General features: G+C 44.0%; 1 protein-coding gene across 3 annotated transcripts in view; it reads left to right on the forward strand.

Annotated features, from left to right (window-relative positions):
• The first annotated feature begins 21,220 nt into the window (after positions 1-21,220).
• The window catches only part of phf14 (PHD finger protein 14), a 91,034-nt gene continuing 89,188 nt past the window's right edge, over positions 21,221-23,066 (forward strand). For all 3 annotated transcript variants that reach the window (XR_008831999.1, XM_056416160.1, XM_056416227.1), the window contains exons 1-2: positions 21,221-21,299; positions 22,829-22,954. Coding sequence is in view for 2 of the 3 variants with exons in the window: in XM_056416160.1 (XP_056272135.1) it covers position 21,299; positions 22,829-22,954 (127 nt within the window). In the remaining variant the exon portion in view is untranslated. The remainder of the gene's footprint in view (positions 21,300-22,828; positions 22,955-23,066) is intronic.

Here is a 23,066-nt window from a genome sequence, read left to right on the forward strand (position 1 = left end):
TTTCATATTTGCACCTTTCATAAGAAATACACTTTGCTGAAGGGAAACTGAAACCAGGGCCGACCACGGAGGACACTGATCCTGAGCTGTGACCAGTGCGATGGTTCAGTTCCCCTCATCTGAGGAACTCGTGAGGTACCCGTTCAGGTCTAGCACATCCGGAGCAGGCCGGCTGTCTGGCTGCCGGTGTTGCTGATTGCAGCCGTGACTCGGGGCGTCGCCCGCTCAGAGCGCCGTGCCAGTTGGACGGCGTCCTCATCCGGAGCCCGTGAGGCCGCCTGAGGCGCTCTCCGCTCAATGTGTTGTGAAATCCAGGGAAGCGCTGCAGAGTTTTGTTTGTAAAGGTGAATTCAGCATCCAGCAGTGAAAAGGTAACCGCAGCCAATGAGCCACGGCGCTGAAGCCCCGCCCCCGCTCAGCTTAGTGTAGCTTATTCAAAGTCGGGTGATATATTTTAACGTATCGCTGTCATCAAGGCCACAATGTGGGGAGATGCAATTTACAAAGGATTTTATGATTTAAAAATAAATCAGCAGAGTTTCTCATGTTGGTGATGTTTGGGCATTTAGGAGTCATATTTTAAAATAAAGTAAATATTCTTCCTACAACTCAGCTCAGACAGGTTCAGTCTGTTTCTTCTGAGTTATGCTAAACATTTACGTATTGCTCAGGTAATGTGTCTTTCAAGGCAGCGACTCCTCTGGTTGTATAGAAGTATATGCTTCACGTCTTAAAGCTGCATTCTGTCTCCTGACCACCAGGGGGTGACTTCTCCGGTTGTATAGAAGTCTATGCTTCATGTGTTAAAGCTGCATTCTCTCTCCTGACCACCAGGGGGCGACTCCTCTGGTTGTATAGAAGTCTATGCTTCATGTGTTAAAGCTGCATTCTCTCTCCTGACCACCAGGGGGCTCTGGTTGTATAGAAGTCTATATAGTGACTCTACTTCTCTCTTGATGTATTCCCTCAGTAAACTTTGTAAACATGTGTTTATGTCTCAGTCTCTAGTTTCAAGTCTTCTTCTATACAGCATGATGTCATAATTTAGTACATTATGGTCATGGAGAGTCACACAGACCATGAAGCAGGGGATGCTTTAGGGGGCGGGGCTACTGTGATTGACAGGTCGCTGCCACTAGCAAAACCATATCCGGCGTCTCTTCTTCACGCCTATGCCTTCCAAATATGGTAAAATGTGTTCATCGGTTACTAATAGGCCCAGGTGGCGAGGGCCGTATTCCCACATTGCCGAACTCGTACCATACCTGCATGTGACAAACCAACCGGCGCCGTCACGATGAACACGTCCACCGGTCGGTCATGTTGGGTGAAAACCACAACGGCTTCAAGGCTCCTGGTCACAAGACAGCGAGATGGGGAGCGTCATCGGTGAGTCAGGCCGTGTGTCGGCAGCGTGAGGGAACCAAAAAGACTGAAGCTGCGTTCACAGCAAAAGCGAGGAGAATGTTTCACGTGCGTAGATCCCATCAGCAAAGTCAACGTACAGACGCCAATGGCGGCAAAAGACGCACATTTTCACCGGGCGGCGCTAATGACGTGACTCGCGCGAATTGAGCAAAGCGAAAAATTCTCCTCTTTCGCCTCAAGTTATATAATATTTAAATGTTGGCAAAAAATTGGCCCGACGGCGAGTTGTGAGAGCCAATGAGAGTTGAGCTGCTCCTCCGTTGGTGAATCTAACTGCTGCTCTAGTGGAGCTGAAGAGACATTCAGACTAGAGGGGAAGGTCACCGAACTGTGAGAGCCTACGGGTGATGTCATGTATTAATATATATATGTATATATATTAACATATATATATATTACGATATGTATATATATATTAATATATATATATATTACTATATATTAATATATATATTACTATATGTTTTATATTAATATATATATGTATATATATTAATATATATATATATATATATATTAAAACATACATAACTATATATATATATATATAGTTAGCGTTACATGTTCAGATGTTTGTGGGACGTCCTCAACAAGTATAAAGCAGAACTAGTGGTTAGTTCTTCATGGTGGATGAAGGAGATGATAACTGTTTCCACGGAGACAAGCCCCGCCCCCTTTAGTGAACGCAGCATCAGGGACCTAAAGAAGACTCCACCCACCTTGTGTGAGTTGGGAGCCGTTAGAGGAACAGGTTTCTGAGTATTGATTCAGCAGAGAGAGTTTCGCTCTGCTTGCCTCCACCTCTGTGTTCGCCGGTCGTGTCGCTGCCCCCTGCAGGCCATCTGGACACATGCATCACGCCACACACACACACACACACACACATGTAACCCTTGACCTTTCACAGCGACACAGCAGACACACAGATTAATAGATTAATAAAGCAATAGATTAATAAATAAATAGATCAATAAACCATTCAACAGAACCAGTAACTTCACTCACAACACTCTCATTTCAACTTCTTCACACAGACATGATAATTAATCACACGCTGCAACACGGCGCTCCCCGCGTGGCGCTCCTTGGGCCTCTAAATGGGCTAAATAACCCCGCCGCTCACCCGGCAGGGAGACATGTCGTCAAACAAATATGATCAAAACAAAACTAATGATGTGTAAATTGTTTATGATGTATTCTGGAACGAGCGAGCCCGGCGTGCCGCCTGGGAGTAATCATAGCCACGAGAAAGACGTAATCAGGAGGAAATGAGTAAGAACGCTGACGCTCGCCGCCGTGTGCCGGCCGGTCGGAGAGGAGCGCGATGTGAGGAGCGGCGTGGCCTCTGCCGGTCTGGGCGAGCCACGGAGACGGAGAGCGTTCCTCCGGTTCATCACAGAGCGATCACCAGACCGAGCGTTGTTGTGAGGGAGCGGCGTCTATTGAATTCCATGAACCGGCTGCTGTTGAAAAACTCATTCAGTAAATGATCTGCGAGGGCGTCATTACACCACGGCTCAATTAGCAACACAGGCCGCCACATGTCAATATTACAGGACGCAATGACGGCAGATCTAATGCATCATAATGGTTCTTTATTAAAGGAGCAATATATACACACGACATTCACAACATCAATATTGGAACAAACTACTTGTGTAACGACATCGTGGGAGAAGCTTCTCTATGTGTGTGTGTTGTAACCAGGGCTTCTCACGAGTCCATGTGAGTGCACGGGAGTGCACCTGCGTGCATGTGAGTGCATGTGTGTGCCTGTGAATTCATGTGAGTGCATGTGCGTGCATGTGAGTGCACGTGAGTGCATGTAAGTGCATGTGTGTGCATGTGAGTGCATGTGCGTGCACGTGAGTGCATGTGTGTGCATGTGAGTGCATGGGACTACATGTGTGTGTGTGCATGTGAGTGCACGTGCGTGCATGTGAGTGCACGTGAGTGCATGTGAGTGCATGGGACTACATGTGTGTGTGCACGTGAGTGCATGGGACTACATGTGTGCGTGCATGTGAGTGCATGTGAGTGCATGGGACTACATGTGTGAGTGCACGTGAGTGCACGTGAGTGCACGTGAGTGCATGGGACTACATGTGTGCATGCATGTGTGTGCATGTGAGTGCATGGGACTACATGTGTGAGTGCATGTGAGTGCACGTGAGTGCACGTGAGTGCATGGGACTACATGTGTGCGTGCATGTATGTGCACGTGAGTGCATGGGACTACATGTGTGATGTAAAGTATCATTGAGTACCTTGAAAAGCGCTATATACATTTAATAGATTAATTTGATTATATTTAACTGATAATATAAGGTTTCATTTTTTATTTTTTTAGAACCAACCAGTCAACAACTAACAAATAAGGAACACATTCATATTGAGCTGTGTTGTAAGGAGCTGTCCTCTGAGGTTCAGGTACCAGGACACTTCAAGTTGGGCAGGAGTTAAAGAAACTTGACCGGCTCACAAAAACAAAACAACAGTGATATGGCCAGTGATTTAACGTCACTTTATAATTTAAACATCTTCCTCCTGGCTGCAACGCGGTAACGACAATGTGCCACTGTAGAGACCTGTCACATATAGTCATGTTGTTATTTACCGCTGAGCCTCGATGGCCACCTCCCGCTGGCGATCGGCTTGAGTCCCAGTGGTTGGGTGGTCCTGGTCCATTGAAGTGGTCCTGGTCCATTGAAGTGGTCTTGGTCAAGGCCATAGACAGGAGTTTAGAAATAAGGAGTTCTGGAGTCCCCAATTAGAACCTGACCCAGAGAAAGTAATTGCAGAACGAAATTTTCGGATATCAGTCAGTCACGCGCAATTCCAGGATGCTTTATTTTCATTGGTTGCTGGATTAAATCTTACCCAGATACAACAGATACGGGGGGTTTTCTGATTGGCTATTGTGTAGCCCATTTCTTTTTTTTGATTGGCTGATAAGTGGCACCTCACAGCAGAACTCCAGGGGAGCGCTTGATTCCTCCACGGTGAGGGCAGCGCGGCCAGCTCATGTTTGCGCGCTGCGGCACATTAAAACATTAAATAGCCGAGAGTTTTTTTCAGCATGAGAAATACGATGTGTGGCGGGAGTGCGTGACTTAAGACCGAAATGCGTGAGTCTCACGCTCAATGCGTGACACTTGAGAGCCCTGTGTTACTGTGTTTTGATTTGTGTAAAATGATTCATTCTGGTCACATGACATCTATTGTTCTGTCCCTCCTGGAGAGGGATCCTCATCTGTTGCTCTCCTGAAGGTTTCTTACCTTTTTCCCCCTGAAGGGTTATTTGGGAGTTGTTCCTGATCCGATGTGAGGTCAAAGGTCAGGGATGTCTATATGTACAGATTGTAAAGCACTCTGAGGCAAATTTCTAATTTGTGAAAATGGGCTATACAAATAAACTGAATTGAATTAAATTAAATTGAATTAATCATAAATAGTAGGAATGTATATATATTTAAACATTAAGATATATTTTGTGTAGGTTCCTAAACTCCCTTCACAATGCCAGAAATATGATTCATCACATTTAATTTAGCTGACTATTTAATCCAAAAAGATTTACAATCATGTTACATTGATACACCGTAGACACAGCTACAGGGAGCAACTCAGTATGTATCATGATACAGGGATCACAATTCAATATATATTCGATATATTGCAATTTCTTTGACAATATTTTTGGGTGATTGGATTGACTTAATTCTGGAAACTGCGCCGACACTACCTCATCGTCAATATACCTTGAAACGCCGCACATCCTCCGAGGCCTCGAGTTCTCGTTGGGACATTCTCATAATTCTGTGATCACAACACGTCATTTTATTAACAATATTAAAATACACCCTTTTTAGAAAATGCTGAAGGAACACATTCATACCTGCAAACAACCTGCATGGGTTTGACCCAACACTGCATGGGATTATCTGTACTGGGAGATTTGTGGGTACCCGTAAAACTCGGATTATCTGTGCTGGAGAGACTTGTGGGTACCCGTAGAACTCGGATTATCTATACTGGGAGACTTGTGGGTACCCGTAGAACTCGGATTATCTGTACTGGGAGACTTCTGGGTACCCGTAGAACTCGGATTATCTGGACTGGGAGACTTCTGGGTACTCATAGAACTCGGATTATCTGGACTGGGGAGATTTGTGGGTAACCGTAGAACTCGGATTATCTGTACTGGGAGACTAGTGGGTACCCGTAGAACTCAGATTATCTGTAATGGACGATTTGTGAGTACCCGTAAAACTCAGATTATCTGTACTGGGAGATTTGTGGGCACCCGTAAAACTCGGATTGTCTGTACTGGGAGACTTGTGGGTACCCGTAGAACTCGGATTATTTTTGCTGGAGAGACTTGTGGGTACCCGTAGAACTCGGATTATCTGTGCTGGAGAGACTTGTGGGTACCCGTGGAACTCGTCAAAGGCCCCTTTAATTAAAAAAGGCTGTGCTAGTTTTCCCATTGATACATTGGAGCCTGTCACTGTCCCAGCATGCATTGCAAGGTTAGTGCCATTGGATGGTGAATGTCGTCTAGTTCAAATCAAGCCAGTTACAGCCTCTTAAAGACGTGGTTTGGATCGCTACGATCGGGTCTCACAGTTAAACGAATAGAACCTTTAGGGAAAAGTACTAAAATGCTGTCATTGCAAGAGTGAGAGAAGATCTACGTCATGTTCATGTTGGATTGTGGAGTCCAGAGCTGGAGTCGGAACGTGATCTCACAGAAACACCACCAGTGCTTTATGTGGTGGTGGCTGCTATTGGGTTAAAATGACGTTGGGCTTTCTTGGAGACGTTATATAGTTACTAATTCTGCTTCCTCCCGGAGTCCTTGTGGCTTCGGTCTCATAGGGTCCATTGGACCTGGTCCATGCTGACTACCAACTATTCATACACTCTGTCATACTCATTGAATGTGTTGTTACTCTGTAACGATTCCTTCTGGTCACATGACATCTATTGTTCATCTGGTCACATGACATCTTTTGTTCTGTCCATCCTGGAGAGGGATCCTCCTCTTTTGCTCTCCTGAAGGGTTCTTCACCTTTTTTCCCACTGGAAGGTTTTTTTTTTTATTTCTTGGGAGTTGTTCCTGATCCGATATGAGGTCAAAGGTCAGGGATGTCTATATGTACAGATTGTAAAGCCCAATGAGGGGAATTCGAAATTTGTGATATTGGGCTGTACACAATAAACTGAATTGAATGAGGTTATATTCATTGCTGGGCTTAAAGCCCGTGTGTAAACAGACGCATCAGTGTTCTGGTTGAAGGTCCTGTGTCCGTTGACCCATCAACACTCTTTGCACTACGTCAACATCTCTGTCCCATAGTGGAGCACATTGATAATAATAACTGTGGTTATATTTCTGTTTCCCAAATCCAGCAAACATGTTGCTTTCCTTCTCTTCTTCACGCCTACCTCTCTCTCCCCGGCCTGGAACAGGATGGCGGCCGTGTTTCTTAAAGGTTCTCAGACCCAACGCCGGTCTTCCTATTACATGATATGTGTGTGTGTTTCTTTCATCTCTCTATAATAGCACACCCTCCTTATTTCACAGGAAATATACATCACGCGCGGCGTCGCCAGGAGTTAATTTACCACGCCGCAGATCCCCCGCACCGCTCTACCTGTTTTGATATCGATGTAAATGGTTGTGTTCGAGGGCTTCGGGAAACATGACTTCTCCATACAATCTCTGGCTGTAACAGATGGATTTTCTCCTCCAGCAGCCGAGTGAAGAAAAAGGACATTCGATATGTAATTACCTTCCGTAGACATCGTCACGCTGTTGTCAGGGAATTCAATATGCAGCCACGACACAGGCGGTGCCACGCAGAGGAAATACATGTTGGTTTGGTTTGGTGGAGGCGGGGCCAAGGGCCACCTGGTCTGTTCATCACGAGGAGCCTCTGATCCTGGGAGATGTCTCACACACACACACATACAGCCCGCCAGCTACGTCTATGTAGTATTTGTAATGGTTGTGTGAGACTTGGCCGCGGTATGTTTTTTGATTCTTATTAACTGCGAGGGGGTGCAATTTATTTTTGCTCCGAGGCGATGGAGGTGGATGGAGTGAGGCGAACTCTGGTCAGAGCTGATAAGCTGCTCACACACACACACACACACACACACACGGCCTGCTGGAGGGAGCCCATGTACCAGGAAGACAATGTCCACCAGGTCAGACAGACACACACACACACTCATGTATATGTTTATACTTGTGAGGACGTACATTCCTATTTCAACGTCTCACCTTTCCCTTTAATAAAATTGGAGATACTTGGAGGAACTTGATTGGGTGAAAGTAAACAGAAGTTAGCATAACTGTATATGATTATTAAATTGCAGATGAAGGCCCAGTAACTTGGATTCGCTCCTTTTCTTTATTATTTGTATCTGTACGACTTTGAAATAGCAGTTTAATAACGTAAAGTACAACAGGCCTCACGCTACAGACTCATATAGGTGTAAACTTTGTTCTGTAAAAGTCTCCCAAAAACCCCAAAGCTTCAAGATTTAATTCAAAATATTGTCAGTGTTTCATATCTTTGTTTCGTCATTTGAATTGTCTCTACTTTTATTATGTTGGTTATTCTATTCACACATCATCGATCGCATGCCATGTCCTTCCAGGAAGAGGAATCGCTCCTCACTTCTCCTGAGGTTTCTTCCATCTTTCCCTGTTGGTGTTTTTGGGGAGAGCCCCCCCCCCTCTTCCTCCTTCTGTCTCATGGATCATGGAGGTCTGGATCGTGGTCCTACGACTCATCATTTCTGTCATATTCATTGAATGTTTATGTAACTCTGTTCATCTGGTCACATGACATCTATTGTTCTTCTGGTCACATGACATCTATTGTTCATCTGGTCACATGACATCTATTGTTCATTTGGTCACATTTCATCTATTGTTCATCTGGTCACATGACATCTATTGTTCATCTGGTCACATGACATCTATTGTTCATCTGGTCACATGACATCTATTGTTCATCTGGTCACATGACATCTAGTGTTCATCTGGTCACATGACATCTATTGTTCATCTGGTCACCTGACATCTATTGTTCATCTGGTCACATGACATCTATTGTCCTTCTGGTCACATGACATCTATTGTTTATCTGGTCACATGACATCTATTGTTCATCTGGTCACATGACATCTATTGTTCATCTGGTCACATGACATCTATTGTTCATCTGGTCACATGACATCTATTGTTCATCTGGTCACATGACATCTGTTGTTCATCTGGTCACATGACATCTATTGTTCTGTCCATCCTGGAGAGGGATCCTCCTCTGTTCTCTCCTGAAGGGTTCGTCACCTTTTTCCCCATGAAGGGTTTTTTCTATTTTATGGGAGTTTTTTCTGATTCAATGTTAAAGGTCAAAATGTGTCATTTGAGCTATTGGGCTATATGAAATAAACTGAATTGAATTGTAATTGAGTCTGTCTCTATTTGAATGGAGGTTATAGACTCAGGGGATGTACAGAGGGTAACGCCCCTGGAGGCTGATGTGTGATTTGTGACATTACGCTGTACAAGTAAAATTAACTTAGCTTTAATATTAACATCTGACTCAATCTGAAAACTACTGGGCTACTCTTGCAAATCAATTTTTAAAAAGGCATAAGAGACGGTTTGCTAAGCGGTGGCTAATGTGGCCACAAGTTGTAATTACGGTAATGAAGTGTAACAATAGCACAACGTTGAGTGGAGTCGCTATTGTCAGCCAAACAGCACAAATGACATAAGCAAACTTTAGATAGATATTCCAAGCATGAGTCGTGATGAGGTTCTGCTGAGGTCACGGCGTCAGAACCTCTGAATGTTTGTTTATGAGTTCAGAGGATGAATGTGTTCATTTATTCTCACTTTAAATGTGTGAGTGTGACACGCACACGCGTACATGTAATAATAAATATGATAGCAAACTACAGAATATGAAGTGCTTTCTCAAGGGCAGAGAATTAGCTGCCTACTGATGGCCCGGATGCACCGGTACCCCCTTCAGACTGTGTGTGTGTGGTGTGTTGAATCTTCAATCACACTTTTTTAATTTCCCAGGCAGTGTGATTCCTATCGGAGGGGTGGCGGTGGGGATTGATGGGATCGTCGCACCAAACGAGGCTTAATTATGTGCGACGTCTTCACGCGTTGGATCATATTTTAATTTGTTTTTCAGGATCAAAATGACCCATTGTCAGATATTCATGATGAATAAAGCGTTGGTAACCGAGGAGACCGGGTCACCCAGGTTCTACAGGGATACCAGCAGTACGGGTGATTTACATCCGCCGTTTCAAAATGACCGAAATGCATCCCCTCGATGTGAGGTCAAAGGTCAGGGAGGTCTATGTGTACAGATTGTAAAGCACTCTGAGGATAATTTGTAATTTGTGATAATGGGCTCTACAAAATAAACTGAATTGAATTGAACATACGACACGTGCACACCGCTCCCCGTGACATCACGAACATGGAAGTCATGAACGCGTCCGATGAGGTCAGGGAGTGACGATGACGATGACCGTACATGGCACATGAGCTCCATCACCGGAGTTCCACCCTCCCAGAGTCGTGATTATTCAGAAAGTGTGGCTTGTTTGTTTACTGGAGGAGGCCCAGAGAGATAAGGGAGAAGGGCCCCGGCTCAGAGTGCACCGCCAGGAGCACCGACACGTCTATAAAGTGGAAGAAGCGCCGCGCCGTCGGAAGATGACAGCCGATCCGTCAGGGAAATGGAGGCTGTGTCTAAAACGCTGAGGAGAGAGTGCCTGGAAGTTTTATTAATAGTCGCGCCTTTTAAAAGAAATTGGAAGTTGTCAGACATTTGCCATCTGCATTTTTTTCGGGAGAATATCTCCAATCGAGGCAGTCTTTAAACATGACTGAAGCGTCATAACACACAAAGTGGCAGAGCCGAGAGCCTCGATGGGAGCGATTGGATCTCCCGCTGCACTGAGAGCGGCCTATTCATGGCCCAGTAACACGTCAAGGGCTAATGAATAGAGCCTCCGTGACATCTATTAACCTTGCTTATACTTACGCCGTCTATGTGCTTCTGTGGCTGAGCGTGAACATCTATCTTCATGAGGACAGCTGACGGAAATCCTCGCCTCTGATTTTTCTTCTTAGAAGGGGTCCAGTTAACCTCACGGCCACACACGAGGTCGGGAGGTCTTTAACGTGGTTTGCAGAGTCTGATGAAGCCTGTTAGCTGTCTGGGACCGTAACACACGGCCAATGCACCGGGATTTGTGTTTCTCTTTTCTAGTCTACCGACCACTCAAAGTGCTTCACCACTACTTGTGATCAGTCACCCATTCACACCTTGATAACAAGAGCAAGGTGCCACCTCCAACTAACCAGTCATACCCGTTCATAGCAACGTTGTGCTCCAATCATATTGTCAGTTGGTACAGAGCCCTAGCCAGAAGGACCCTGTACCTCAATGGACCCCTGTGTCTGAGGGGGAAGGACCTTTTGTTAGGGTGGTCATAGATTGTGTGGGTTCTTTGCCTAAAAGTTTGATTCTTTTGTGGAAGAAAAGGAACGTTACTTCCCGTTTGAGAACCATTAAGGTTAGAACCATCATAGAGGTGCCAGTAGGATGAGAACCATTAAGGTTAGAACCATCATAGAGGTGCCAGTAGGATGAGAACCATGAAGGTCAGAACCATCATAGAGGTGCCAGTAGGATGAGAACCATTAAGGTCAGAACCATCATAGAGGTGCCAGTAGGATGAGAACCATTAAGGTTAGAACCATCATAGAGGTGCCAGTAGGATGAGAACCATTAAGGTTAGAACCATCATAGAGGTGCCAGTAGGATGAGAACCAATAAGGTTAGAACCATCATAGAGGTGCCAGTAGGATGAGAACCATTAAGGTTAGAACCATCATAGAGGTGCCAGTAGGATGTGTCGACATGGACCAGAGAAGCCAGGTATCGAACGGACGATCTTCTGATTATTTGCTTCGGTAACCCAAACAGAGAAAAGAAACCTACTGGCACCTCGATGATGGTTCTAACCTCAATGTTTCTCTAACGGGAAGGTGCGACCTCGAACTAACCATTCATACCCGTTCATAGCAATGTTGTGCTCCTATCACCATTGTCAGTTGATATGGAACCCTAGTCAGAAAGACCCTGTAGCTCAATGGAGCCCCCTGGGGTGGAAAGGTCTTTTATTAGAGTGGTCACAGATTGTGTGGGTCCTTTTGCTAAAACTAATACTTCCCGTTTGAGAAACATTGAGGTTAGAACCATCATCGAGGTGCAAGTAGGTTTCTTTTCTCTGTTTGGGTTACCGAAGCAAATAATCAGAAGATCGTCCGTTCGATACCTGGCTTCTCTGGTCCATGTCGACGCATCCTACTGGCACCTCTATGATGGTTCTAACCTTAATGGTTCTCATCCTACTGGCACCTCTATGATGGTTCTAACCTTAATGGTTCTCATCCTACTGGCACCTCTATGATGGTTCTAACCTGAATGGTTCTCATCCTACTGGCACCTCTATGATGGTTCTAACCTTAATGGTTCTCATCCTACTGGCACCTCTATGATGGTTCTAACCTTATTGGTTCTCAAACGGGAAGTAACGTTCAGTTTCCTCAACAAACGAATCAAAACTTTTCGTAGGTTTAGGCAAAGGCCCCACACAGTCTGTGACCACTCTAAGAAAAGGTCCTTCCACGCCGGGCACAGGGGTCCATTGAGCCACAGGGTCTTTCTAATTTGGTTCCATACCAACTGACAATGTGATAGGAGCACAACAATCGTTCCCATCTAAATGCCAATAAAAGTGTTTCCTGTTGCCTAATCGGCCCTCAAGTCGTCTCCTATTGGCCAAACAGAGCACTTACAATAACACGCTCAGTTCCATAATTAAATCACACAGAGAGCTTCTGACAACAACACTGCACCCTCTTCACATTCTGTTAATAACATTCGCTTATCTTTTTTAATGTTTCAAACCAGATTCAGCATATTGCACCATGTTACGTCATCCTTAGTATGACCAGTACTCAAACAGCCCTAGTCTTGTTTTAATCCAGGCCAAAGACGACCCACAGTTATCTCTGCTCTCTACACACAGAAATGAAAGTTATTAGTCGTGTCATTCTGTTTAGAGTAAATATGAGTCCGGACTAACTTTAAGAACATTTTAAAGTCAACGATAGTACAATCCCTTGAGGTGTCCCATCCATTGGGACTCCAGAAGCCCCCTGGAGGAGCCATATGAACTCTGAGCAACCACTGCATTAAAGATGAATACATTAAAACATGTCCTTTTATCTTCATCAAATTGCATGAACAGATTGATTTGACAACGATACTTCTTAAGATATCATTTGTTCAGCACGCATCAGAAGTCATGGCGTCAGCGTTTCATCGCCTCACATCGGCCTGCACCGCCAGCCGGCTGGAAACACGACTCACGTCCTCCAGATCTAGAAAGGAATGTAAAGGCAGCCTCATGAAAGATAAATGAAGAATATGGCGTCACATGATTTACACCGTACGAATAGATAGATATTCCAATTTAAATGCAAAATCCTGAAGTGGAGGGAGGCGGTACGTGTAGATCAACACAGACATTCTGGTACATTTTACCTTTAGTATTCATAAATAACATCCAATGCAATTACTCCTCTTCAAATGAGGTTTTAAACCTTCCTTGTCATGGTGCGTCCTTACAGTAATGTTTTTATTTCCTAAACCCAGTGTTATTCTTGCTCTCACTGTAATTGCTTCTGTCCTCTGGCTCATCGAGCTGACTGATATCTGTGTTGGGACACTTCCTCAGCTCTCTGCGCCGCCTTTTCTATCCCGCTCCTCTAAAGTTGCAACTATCTTAGTTTTATCGTCCGCCGCATTTCATCCTACCGCTTCAGCGTAATGGATCGAGGGCGATTCTCAACGTGTACTGTATGTGTGTGCAGCTCATTTGTCTCCTTTAAATGACTCCAGCCTCTCTGCGCTCTCAAACCACAAGATAGGAGATAAACAGTGGAGTCCATGTGTGATCATTCAGGATGGGATTTTCAAATTCAAACCCTTAAATACGTCTCCCTTCTGTTACCTTTAGGGTCAATTTGAACCCATTCAATGTTTAATGTCAGTGTTCTTTCGGGTCAATTTGACCCCAGGCTGTTTTTCACTGTGTCAAACATATAAGAAATATCAACTTTTTCATATATTTAAAGGGCTATTTAGGTAGTCAACAAACAAACATAAAGTACCTCACACTTAAACTTGGAAAACAATATTAATTCTAATAATTTTCTGGAGGTTTTAATTGCTGGGGTCAAATTGACCCCAAGGATAAAATATGTCAGTAAATATAAAGGCAACAGGAGGGTTAAACATTGAATGGGGTCAAATTGACCCTAAGGTAACAGGAGGGTTAAAACGTGATCGTATTGGCACGTCCTCACCAGTCTGTTCTTTCTGAACCAATGAGAGTGCAGCTTCATGGACCCCATTTCATTTTCATTTTGATATTTCATAACCACCTGTGATGCTGCGTTCACACCAAAAGCAACGTCAATGCACAGATGTGCGACGGGTTGCGATAGACGCAAATTTTCGGCGTGCGGAGCGAATGACGAGAATTGAGCGAAGCGAAAAATTCGCCTCATTCACAACAAGGGCAGCACGGTGGCTCAGTGGTTAGCACTGTCGCCTCACAGCAAGAAGGCCCTGGGTTCGAATCCCGGTCGTCCCAGGTCCTGTGTGGAGTTTGCATGTTCTCCTCGTGTCTGCGTGGGTTTACTCCGGGTCCTCCGGTTTCCCCCACCATCATAAAGACATGCTCCGCAGCCTCACCCCGGTCGTATGGATGTGAATGAATGTTGGTGGTGGTCGGAGGGGCCGTAGGCGCTGATTGGCTGCCACGCTTCCGTCAGTCTGCCCCAGGGCAGCTGTGGCTACTGATGTAGCTTACCACCACCGGTATGACTGTGTGTGTGTTTGACTACTGGACTCTGTAAAGCGACTTCGGGTGCCTTGAGAAGCGCTATATGAAATAAATGATTATTATTATTATTATTAAGTTGAAATATTTAAATTTTGGAGAAAAATTTGCCCGACGCTGAGTTGCGAAAGCTGCTGCTACTCTAAAACCACTGGAAGAGATGTCATTCAGACTAGAGGTGAAGGTCATCGAGCTGTGTGAGCCTACGGGTGATGTCATGTATATATATATTAGTGCTGTGAAAAATAACGCGTTAACTCAGTTAATTAAATTACAGGTTTAACTAGTTTTTTGTTTTTTACGCATTTAACGCATGTGCAGAATGAGCTTCCAATCCATCTGTTGTTGGTGGTCTCGAACCAGCAGCATGTCATTCTGTCTCTACGTGTCGCGTTAACACGACTCCGATCTCCGTCTCGCGCGCCGCAGAGCTCGGATGCCGGCGTGTGCGCGCACATCGGGACGGAAAAAAGTCACTTGCACCCCCCCGTCAACAACTCTTCTCGGAGCTCTTGCCTGTCTTGAGAGCCCTGTAAATGTATATACAGGACTGTCTCAGAAAATTAGAATATTGTGATGAAGTTCTTTATTTTCTGTAATGCAATTAAAAAAACAAAAATGTCATGCATTCTGGATTCATTACAAATCAACTGAAATATTGCAAGCCTTTTATTCTGATTTATTGCTGATTATGGCTTACAGCTTAAGAAAACTCAAATATCCTATCTCTAAATATTAGAATATCATGAAAAAGTATACTAGTAGGGTATTAAACAAATCACTTGAATTGTCTAATTAACTCGAAACACCTGCAAGGGTTTCCTGAGCCTTGACAAACACTCAGCTGTTATAAATCTTTTTTTTACTTGGTCTGAGGAAATATTAAAATTTTATGAGATAGGATTTTAGAGTTTTCTTAAGCTGTAAGCCATAATCAGCAATATTAAAAGAATAAAAGGCTTGCAATATTTCAGTTGATTTGTAATGAATCCAGAATGCATGACATTTTTGTTTTTTTAATTGCATTACAGAAAATAAAGAACTTTATCACAATATTCTAATTTTCTGAGACAGTCCTGTATGTGATTAATCATGATTAATCCACAGATACCTGTGATTAACCTGATTAAAAATGTTAATCGTTTCACAGCCCTAATATATATACATGACATCACCACGGCCTCCGTAGCATCATTACACTTAATTTGAGATTTTTGTTTTTTAAGCTGTAAACTATTTTTGCCGATATCTTTTCTTTATATATTTTCTTTTAATATTTTTGTGAACATCTATAATAAGTTACGTCCTAATGTTTGCTCATGTTTTAAGGTAATACGTGTATAAATGCTTTATGAGTTCTACCTAAACTCCATCTGTATTAGTAATTAGAGTAAGACTAATTTCATTTAACTTTAATTTTGTTGTTGCGCTGCGTTTACATTATATTTGTATTTTATTTGCATGAAAAACATGATAATCATCTCTCATCCAAAATGTTGGCATCTTTTATATATATATATAAATATATATATATATATATATTAATGTTATGAACCCAAACACGAGGGCGTTAGATGTTCAGACGCTTGTGGGACGTCCTCAACAAGTATGAAGCAGAACTCGTGGTTAGTTCTTCATGGTGGATGAAGGACATGATAACTGTTTCCACGGAGTAAAGCCAAAGAGATAAGCCCCGCCCCCTCTACGCCCCGCCCCCTCTAAGGCGAGAATGAAGCGAATAAACCACAAATCGTCCAGCGAGTGAAGCGGTGTGAACGCAGCACCAGAGGAGCTGCTGAGGGGATGTTTTCTCCTGGTTGATCTGGTTGACGCGCTTTTCTTTCAACCTCAACTTCCTCGATTTCAGACGTGATCCACCGATGTCCCACGTGGTATGAATGTGTGTTTATTGGTACATAATCCGGTCCCTTGGTTCAACAGAGCGATGGAGGCAGCTAACCCGCTCACTAAAGCCCTTTCTCTTTCCGTGGTCCAACACCTGATGTCAAGACTCATCGAATTGACTATACAGGCAAGCACGGGAGCCCAGAACAGCGCCACCCAGTGTAACACAATCTAATTACCACATTTGGCTCTTACACCATCCGTTTCACAGGATTTCAATTCCTCTAAACATGCACCACTTTTCTCCCCCTAACAAGTCTTTTATACACTGCAGACAAACACATTTACCATCTGTATTCTGGACAAAGATGTTTTCAGCCTAGCTCGGGGGTTTGAGAGGACAGCACATCAAATATAAGATGGAGGAGTACAAAGAGCAAAGTGTTGACACTGGAGTGGGAAAAATTATTCGTCCATTTACTGAAATCACAATAACAACTTCCTGTATGCTTTGGTAGTTATTGTACCGTCCACATTAAAGTGCCCAGACCACATACAAGGTAAACAGCAGCAGCAACAGACTATTCTCTGGGCACATAACATGGCCTAGAGAATAGTCTTATGACATGGCACAGAGAATAGTCTTATGACATGGCCTAGAGAATAGTCTTATGACATGGCACAGAGAATAGTCTTATGACATGGCCTAGAGAATAGTCTTATGACATGGCACAGAGAATAGTCTTATGACATGGCACAGAGAATAGTCTTATGACATGGCACAGAGAATAGTCTTATGACATGGCACAGAGAATAGTCTTATAACATGGCACAGAGAATAGTCTTATGACATGGCCTAGAGAATAGTCTTATAACATGGCACAGAGAATAGTCTTATGACATGGCCGAGAGAATAGTCTTATGACATGGCACAGAGAATAGTCTTATGACATGGCCTAGAGAATATTCTTATAACATGGCACAGAGAATAGTCTTATGACATGGCACAGAGAATAGTCTTATGACATGGCCTAGAGAATAGTCTTATGACATGGCCTCGAGAATAGTCTTATAACATGGCACAGAGAATAGTCTTATGACATGGCACAGCGAATAGTCTTATAACATGGCACAGAGAATAGTCTTATGACATGGCACAGAGAATAGTCTTATGACATGGCACAGCGAATAGTCTTATAACATGGCACAGAGAATAGTCTTATGACATGGCCTAGAGAATAGTCTTATGACATGGCACAGAGAATAGTCTTATGACATGGCCTAGAGAATAGTCTTATGACATGGCCTAGAGAATAGTCTTATGACATGGCCTAGAGAATAGTCTTATGACATGGCACAGAGAATAGTCTTATGACATGGCCTAGAGAATAGTCTTATGACATGGCCTAGAGAATAGTCTTATGACATGGCCTAGAGAATAGTCTTATAACATGGCACAGAGAATAGTCTTATGACATGGCCTAAAGAATAGTCTTATGACATGGCACAGAGAATAGTCTTATGACATGGCCTAGAGAATAGTCTTATGACATGGCCTAGAGAATAGTCTTATGACATGGCCTAGAGAATAGTCTTATGACATGGCCTAGAGAATAGTCTTATAACATGGCACAGAGAATAGTCTTATAACATGGCACAGAGAATAGTCTTATGACATGGCCTAGAGAATAGTCTTATGACATGGCCTAGAGAATAGTCTTACAACATGGCACAGAGAATAGTCTTATAACATGGCACAGAGAATAGTCTTATGACATGGCCTAGAGAATAGTCTTATGACATGGCCTAGAGAATAGTTTTATAACATGGCACAGAGAATAGTCTTATGACATGGCACAGAGAATAGTCTTATAACATGGCACAGAGAATAGTCTTATGACATGGCACAGAGAATAGTCTTATAACATGGCACAGAGAATAGTCTTATAACATGGCACAGAGAATAGTCTTATGACATGGCCTAGAGAATAGTCTTATGACATGGCACAGAGAATAGTCTTATGACATGGCACAGAGAATAGTCTTATGACATGGCACAGCGAATAGTCTTATAACATGGCACAGAGAATAGTCTTATGACATGGCACAGAGAATAGTCTTATGACATGGCACAGCGAATAGTCTTATAACATGGCACAGAGAATAGTCTTATGACATGGCACAGAGAATAGTCTTATAACATGGCACAGAGAATAGTCTTATGACATGGCACAGAGAATAGTCTTATGACATGGCCTAGAGAATAGTCTTATGACATGGCCTAGAGAATAGTCTTATAACATGGCACAGAGAATAGTCTTATGACATGACCCAGAGAATAGTCTTATGACATGGCCGACATTTCTGGTTCCACAAAGAACCTTTCAAACCAGGGTTCTGTAAAGAACCATGTCCTTAAATAGTTCTTTAAAGAACCTATAAAGGTGCCTCAAAGAACCTTAAATAAATAGTTCTTGAAGGAACCATTTCTGGTTCCATAAGGAACCTTTCAAACCAGGGTTCTTTAAAGAATCCTTCAAAACAAGGTTATTTAAAGAACCATTTCCTTAAAGAGTTCTTCGGATAACCTATGAAGGGTTCTCAAACAACCTTAAAAAAAAAGTTCTCTTAAGGCACCATTTCCTAAATGGTTCTTCAGTATTGATGGTTCTTAGTAGAACCACCAAGCCGTATAAAGAACCATGAAAGAACATCATGACATGTGGGTGTAAAGGTGTAATATCAGACCTCTATTTGTCACCTCGCTATCGGCTCATCACAGGCTCCGTGCTGAGGAAGTCAGCGCAGGACAGGAGACGATGAAAGCGCTGATAGCGATGATGACAACGATGGCCACCGTGATACGACCACCGTGTTATGACCACCGTGTTACCTCCAGCGCGGCGCAGAGACATTCGTCATCAAGCGAGAACGGCTGTAATCATCCCTTCTGCTCGCCTCCGCCATCTGTCTTCCCCTTTCCGTGTATCAGGATCAATCTACGCTCGTTTATTGTAATCGTCTCTTATTTGCTCAACGGCCAAAGTCAGTGGAGGGCAAAGGAAACAAAAGCTCATTGTTTTGAAAATGAGCTAAAGTACGTTTGTACGTTTAGTGCAGCGGCGTCCTTTAAAAGGAACGTTCCGGGTTCTTCCCGAGTACCCAAAGAAAGTGTGAATGCAGTGAGAGCGTGACTCCTCAATAGAAAGATTTTTGAAAGAAGAAAAAATTGCAGCAATTAAGGAAACTAATTCGGGGAAAATAATTATAGCCATTTTTGGCACTCAGGATAATCTAATAGAAGCAATTTAGGCAATTTTAGTGGCAAGCTGTTCCAAACATTCAAACAGAATCAAGGGGTCTGCTGTAGTCTCATGAATGTTACGCAATCGCATCGCAGACAACAAAACGAAAACACAATTCAAAACAGATATAGTTGCAATACAAAATTAGAAATTAAAATTAATAAATACACACCCCTATCCTCAAAACACCAAGTGAGGGCTATAGTCTGTGAGAATGCAGTTCACTCCTTCCAGAAGACTCTTACACACTTAATCCATGACGAGGAGCACTGAAGCTCTTCTGGTTTCCAGGTGGAAGAACCTGACTCAGACGCTTCAATTCAATTACGTTCATTTTATACAGACCAACATCACAAATTCTGAATTTACCTCAGAGGGCTTTACAATCTGTACACATAGACATCCTGACCTTTGACCTCACATTGGATCAGGAGCAACTCCCAAGAAATAGAAAAAAAACTTTCAGGTGGAAAAAAAGGTGAAGAACCCTTCAGGAGAGAACAGAGGAGGATCCCTCTCTAGGATGGACAGAACTATATATGTCATGTGACCAGAAGAAAATATTACAGAGTTACATAAACACTTACAGTGTACCTTCACGTCCAGGTCTAACTCCATCCACTGCATACATGATATACTTTTTTCTAAATGAATGAAATTTCACAAGATGAGTCCTAAACGGTCCCCTCTATGTCAGTATTGGCCTTTTAAGGTTCAGGGCTTACTTACAGCAGATAACACACATATGGCATGTGAAGCCATTTTCAACCCATGAAATGTGTATAGCTCAAACACATGTGTGTGTGTGTGTTAAATGAATTAGTTTCCTCTTGAAGGCTGGCTTCAGTTTACTGTCCACCATACCGTGAGCACACATAACAGAGATGTTCTTACGTCTCATGTAGAGCTGCAGCTCTATCAGCACTTTAAAATATAATCTCAAAAATCAGTTGAAAGCTGGTCAGCGGTGTGCTCATTGAGAGAGATTAATATGGCTCGTATTACTTACTTATAATGTTTTTTATTACTTACTTTTAATATTACTGTAGCTTTGCATTGTGTGTATTTTGTGTTCTTCTTACCACATATACTGTTGTAGTGTGTCTCATCCTGGACTGTTTGTTATTGTTTGATGTGTGCTATTGTTTTATGTTTATTATGGTCTGTCAAGGGACTACAGATGCCAATGAGCTGTAGCTACAATCTGGTACAGCGCATCACATGGTGACATTTATGTTTTAACTGTAAATGGCCCCTTTAAAATATATATATATATATATATATATATATATATAACATGTTTGGGTTTTGAATGCTTTATAAATGGTCTTAACTTGAGGTGTTATTGCAGTGTCACTGTTTGGGTTCAGCTCTGCTTATGCTGTGCATGTGTTTCCAAAAATAGAAAAAAGTACATGCATATATGGCAGACCGGCATTTCATCTCTAAAATCTTGGATTTATTCATTTGAGGTTTAAAAAAATAAAATAAAAATTCCTTTGGGCATCGTTCTGTCTTCATGTGTCCGTAACGTAACGGTCCTCCTCGCCTGTCCCGTAGGCTACGTATCCCCATGGCAACATCCTCCGGTCGGCATACGTCACAGCGGCTGTGTTTCCCATTGTCCACATAACATGCTGCTAAAAGGAGAGCCGCCTTGTTCCTTGTAGTAAAATAACGAACAACAAAGTGAGTGCTGCTTTCCCACGTTGTCGTTTCCCTCTGCGAGTCAGCGCGATGTCGTTTAGGTGGATTTAACAACGCGTTGTATCGCCTCGAACTCCTAATTATCAGCTAGCCGGCTAAGCTAGCTAGCCCAGCTGTGCTTTGTGACGAGCGCCCGGTGTTGCTAACGATGCTAACGCTAATTTTCTCTGCGCAGAGTTGTGCCTCTTCTCTCGGTGTTTCGTCGTCAGGCCGGTGGGACGCTCTCACACTTCTCGGTCATACTTGTGTCTGCGTGGAGCCCGATGGAGCGGTGTGTGTGTGACAATATATATCGTAATATGACGCGAGTGGCCGCAGCTAATGCTAGCCACCGTTTGCTCCTCCGCTTGGCAGACGAGAGGACGTGGTAGGCTCATACGCGCTCGCGCACCGGTTGTTGTCCGCGAGGCGTTGGTGTGCACGCGGGGACGAGAGAGAGAAGCTGCGTGGAGGACAGACGGCGCGTTGTGTGCTAACACCAAGCTAACAGGCTAACGCGCGGTGTGTGCGCGCGAGGTTCGTGGCACCGAGCGAACTTCTGTCGGAGCTGCTGGGCCGAACTCGACTCGCGCGTGTTCTGCTGTTCGCTGCTGTGACTTTAGAGGTGTGCAGAATGTCAACAAACACCCGTCGTTGGGCCTGTTTCCTCCACAGAAGGAGCAGAACCAGAACCCCCCCCCCCCCCACACACACACACACACACACACACACACCTGAAACGGGGACGTGACGTACCGGGAGCCCGTGTGGTTTTTAGTCAGCGAACCTGCTTCCTGAACAGGCGAACAAGGCGTTTTATTCAGCAGCTTCCGGTCCTTGTGGACCTAAAGACAAAGACAGAGTGATGCTCAGCCTTGTATTACTGTCATATGGATCATGGTCACTATTGGCGTGTGTCTTCCACTGACATGGCGCTCTGAAACAATACAGTATTTCCTGCTTTACTGGCAAATAGCACGTCCCACTGTCCAGGTACTGGTTCTGACTGACGTGTCGCTCCTGATGCGGGTCCAGCCCACTGTGGGCCACTCACGAATCGCACGCCACTCGTGTTCAGCTGGCCGTACTGAGGCCGTGCCTCTCTTGTTTTCGTGTGTGCGGCTCTGACACGTTTCCGATGGGGAGGACGTTAAAGAAAGACCGCTCCCTGCTTCCCGAACACGTCCATCTTCTCTAGAACCTCTCTACGTAAAAGACACGTCGGGCGAACCAGTAACTCAAAAAGTCCAATGGACGTCTGGACAAACGTGCACACGTGGTCGAGGTATTCCTTTTGTCACAGGACTGTGACGTGTCGTGTGTTAGGTTTTTCCATTCAGCCGGGACACACATCTGATATTCCTTTGAAAGTGTTTTGATATCACCACCCGATGGGGGCTGTATCTTCTCATAATGCGTTGTCGTCATCGTCTTAAGGCAACACTTTAATAACGGGTGTTATGGGGTTGACGTTTCTCCGACGACCGGCTCACTCAAACTCTGCCTCCGTGTGTTTCCGTCCCGTCTCCCAGTGGACCGCAGCCTGAAGCGCCGGCAGGTGAAGCGCCGGCAGGTGAAGCCCCTCGCCACCTCTCTCCTCGACGCCTTGGATTACGACAGCTCGGATGACAGCGACTTCGAAGTGGGAGATGCTTCAGGTAAGCTCGGGCCTAACGTCGGGCCGCCGTGTGTAATATCTCATCATCGAAGAGCCAAAAAGATTCTCACAGGTAGGATGTGTACTGGAGCTCCCATGATTGTGTCCAACCC

The sequence above is a fragment of the Pseudoliparis swirei genome, chromosome 1 (genome assembly GCF_029220125.1).
Source record: "Pseudoliparis swirei isolate HS2019 ecotype Mariana Trench chromosome 1, NWPU_hadal_v1, whole genome shotgun sequence".
Lineage (NCBI taxonomy): Eukaryota > Metazoa > Chordata > Actinopteri > Perciformes > Liparidae > Pseudoliparis > Pseudoliparis swirei.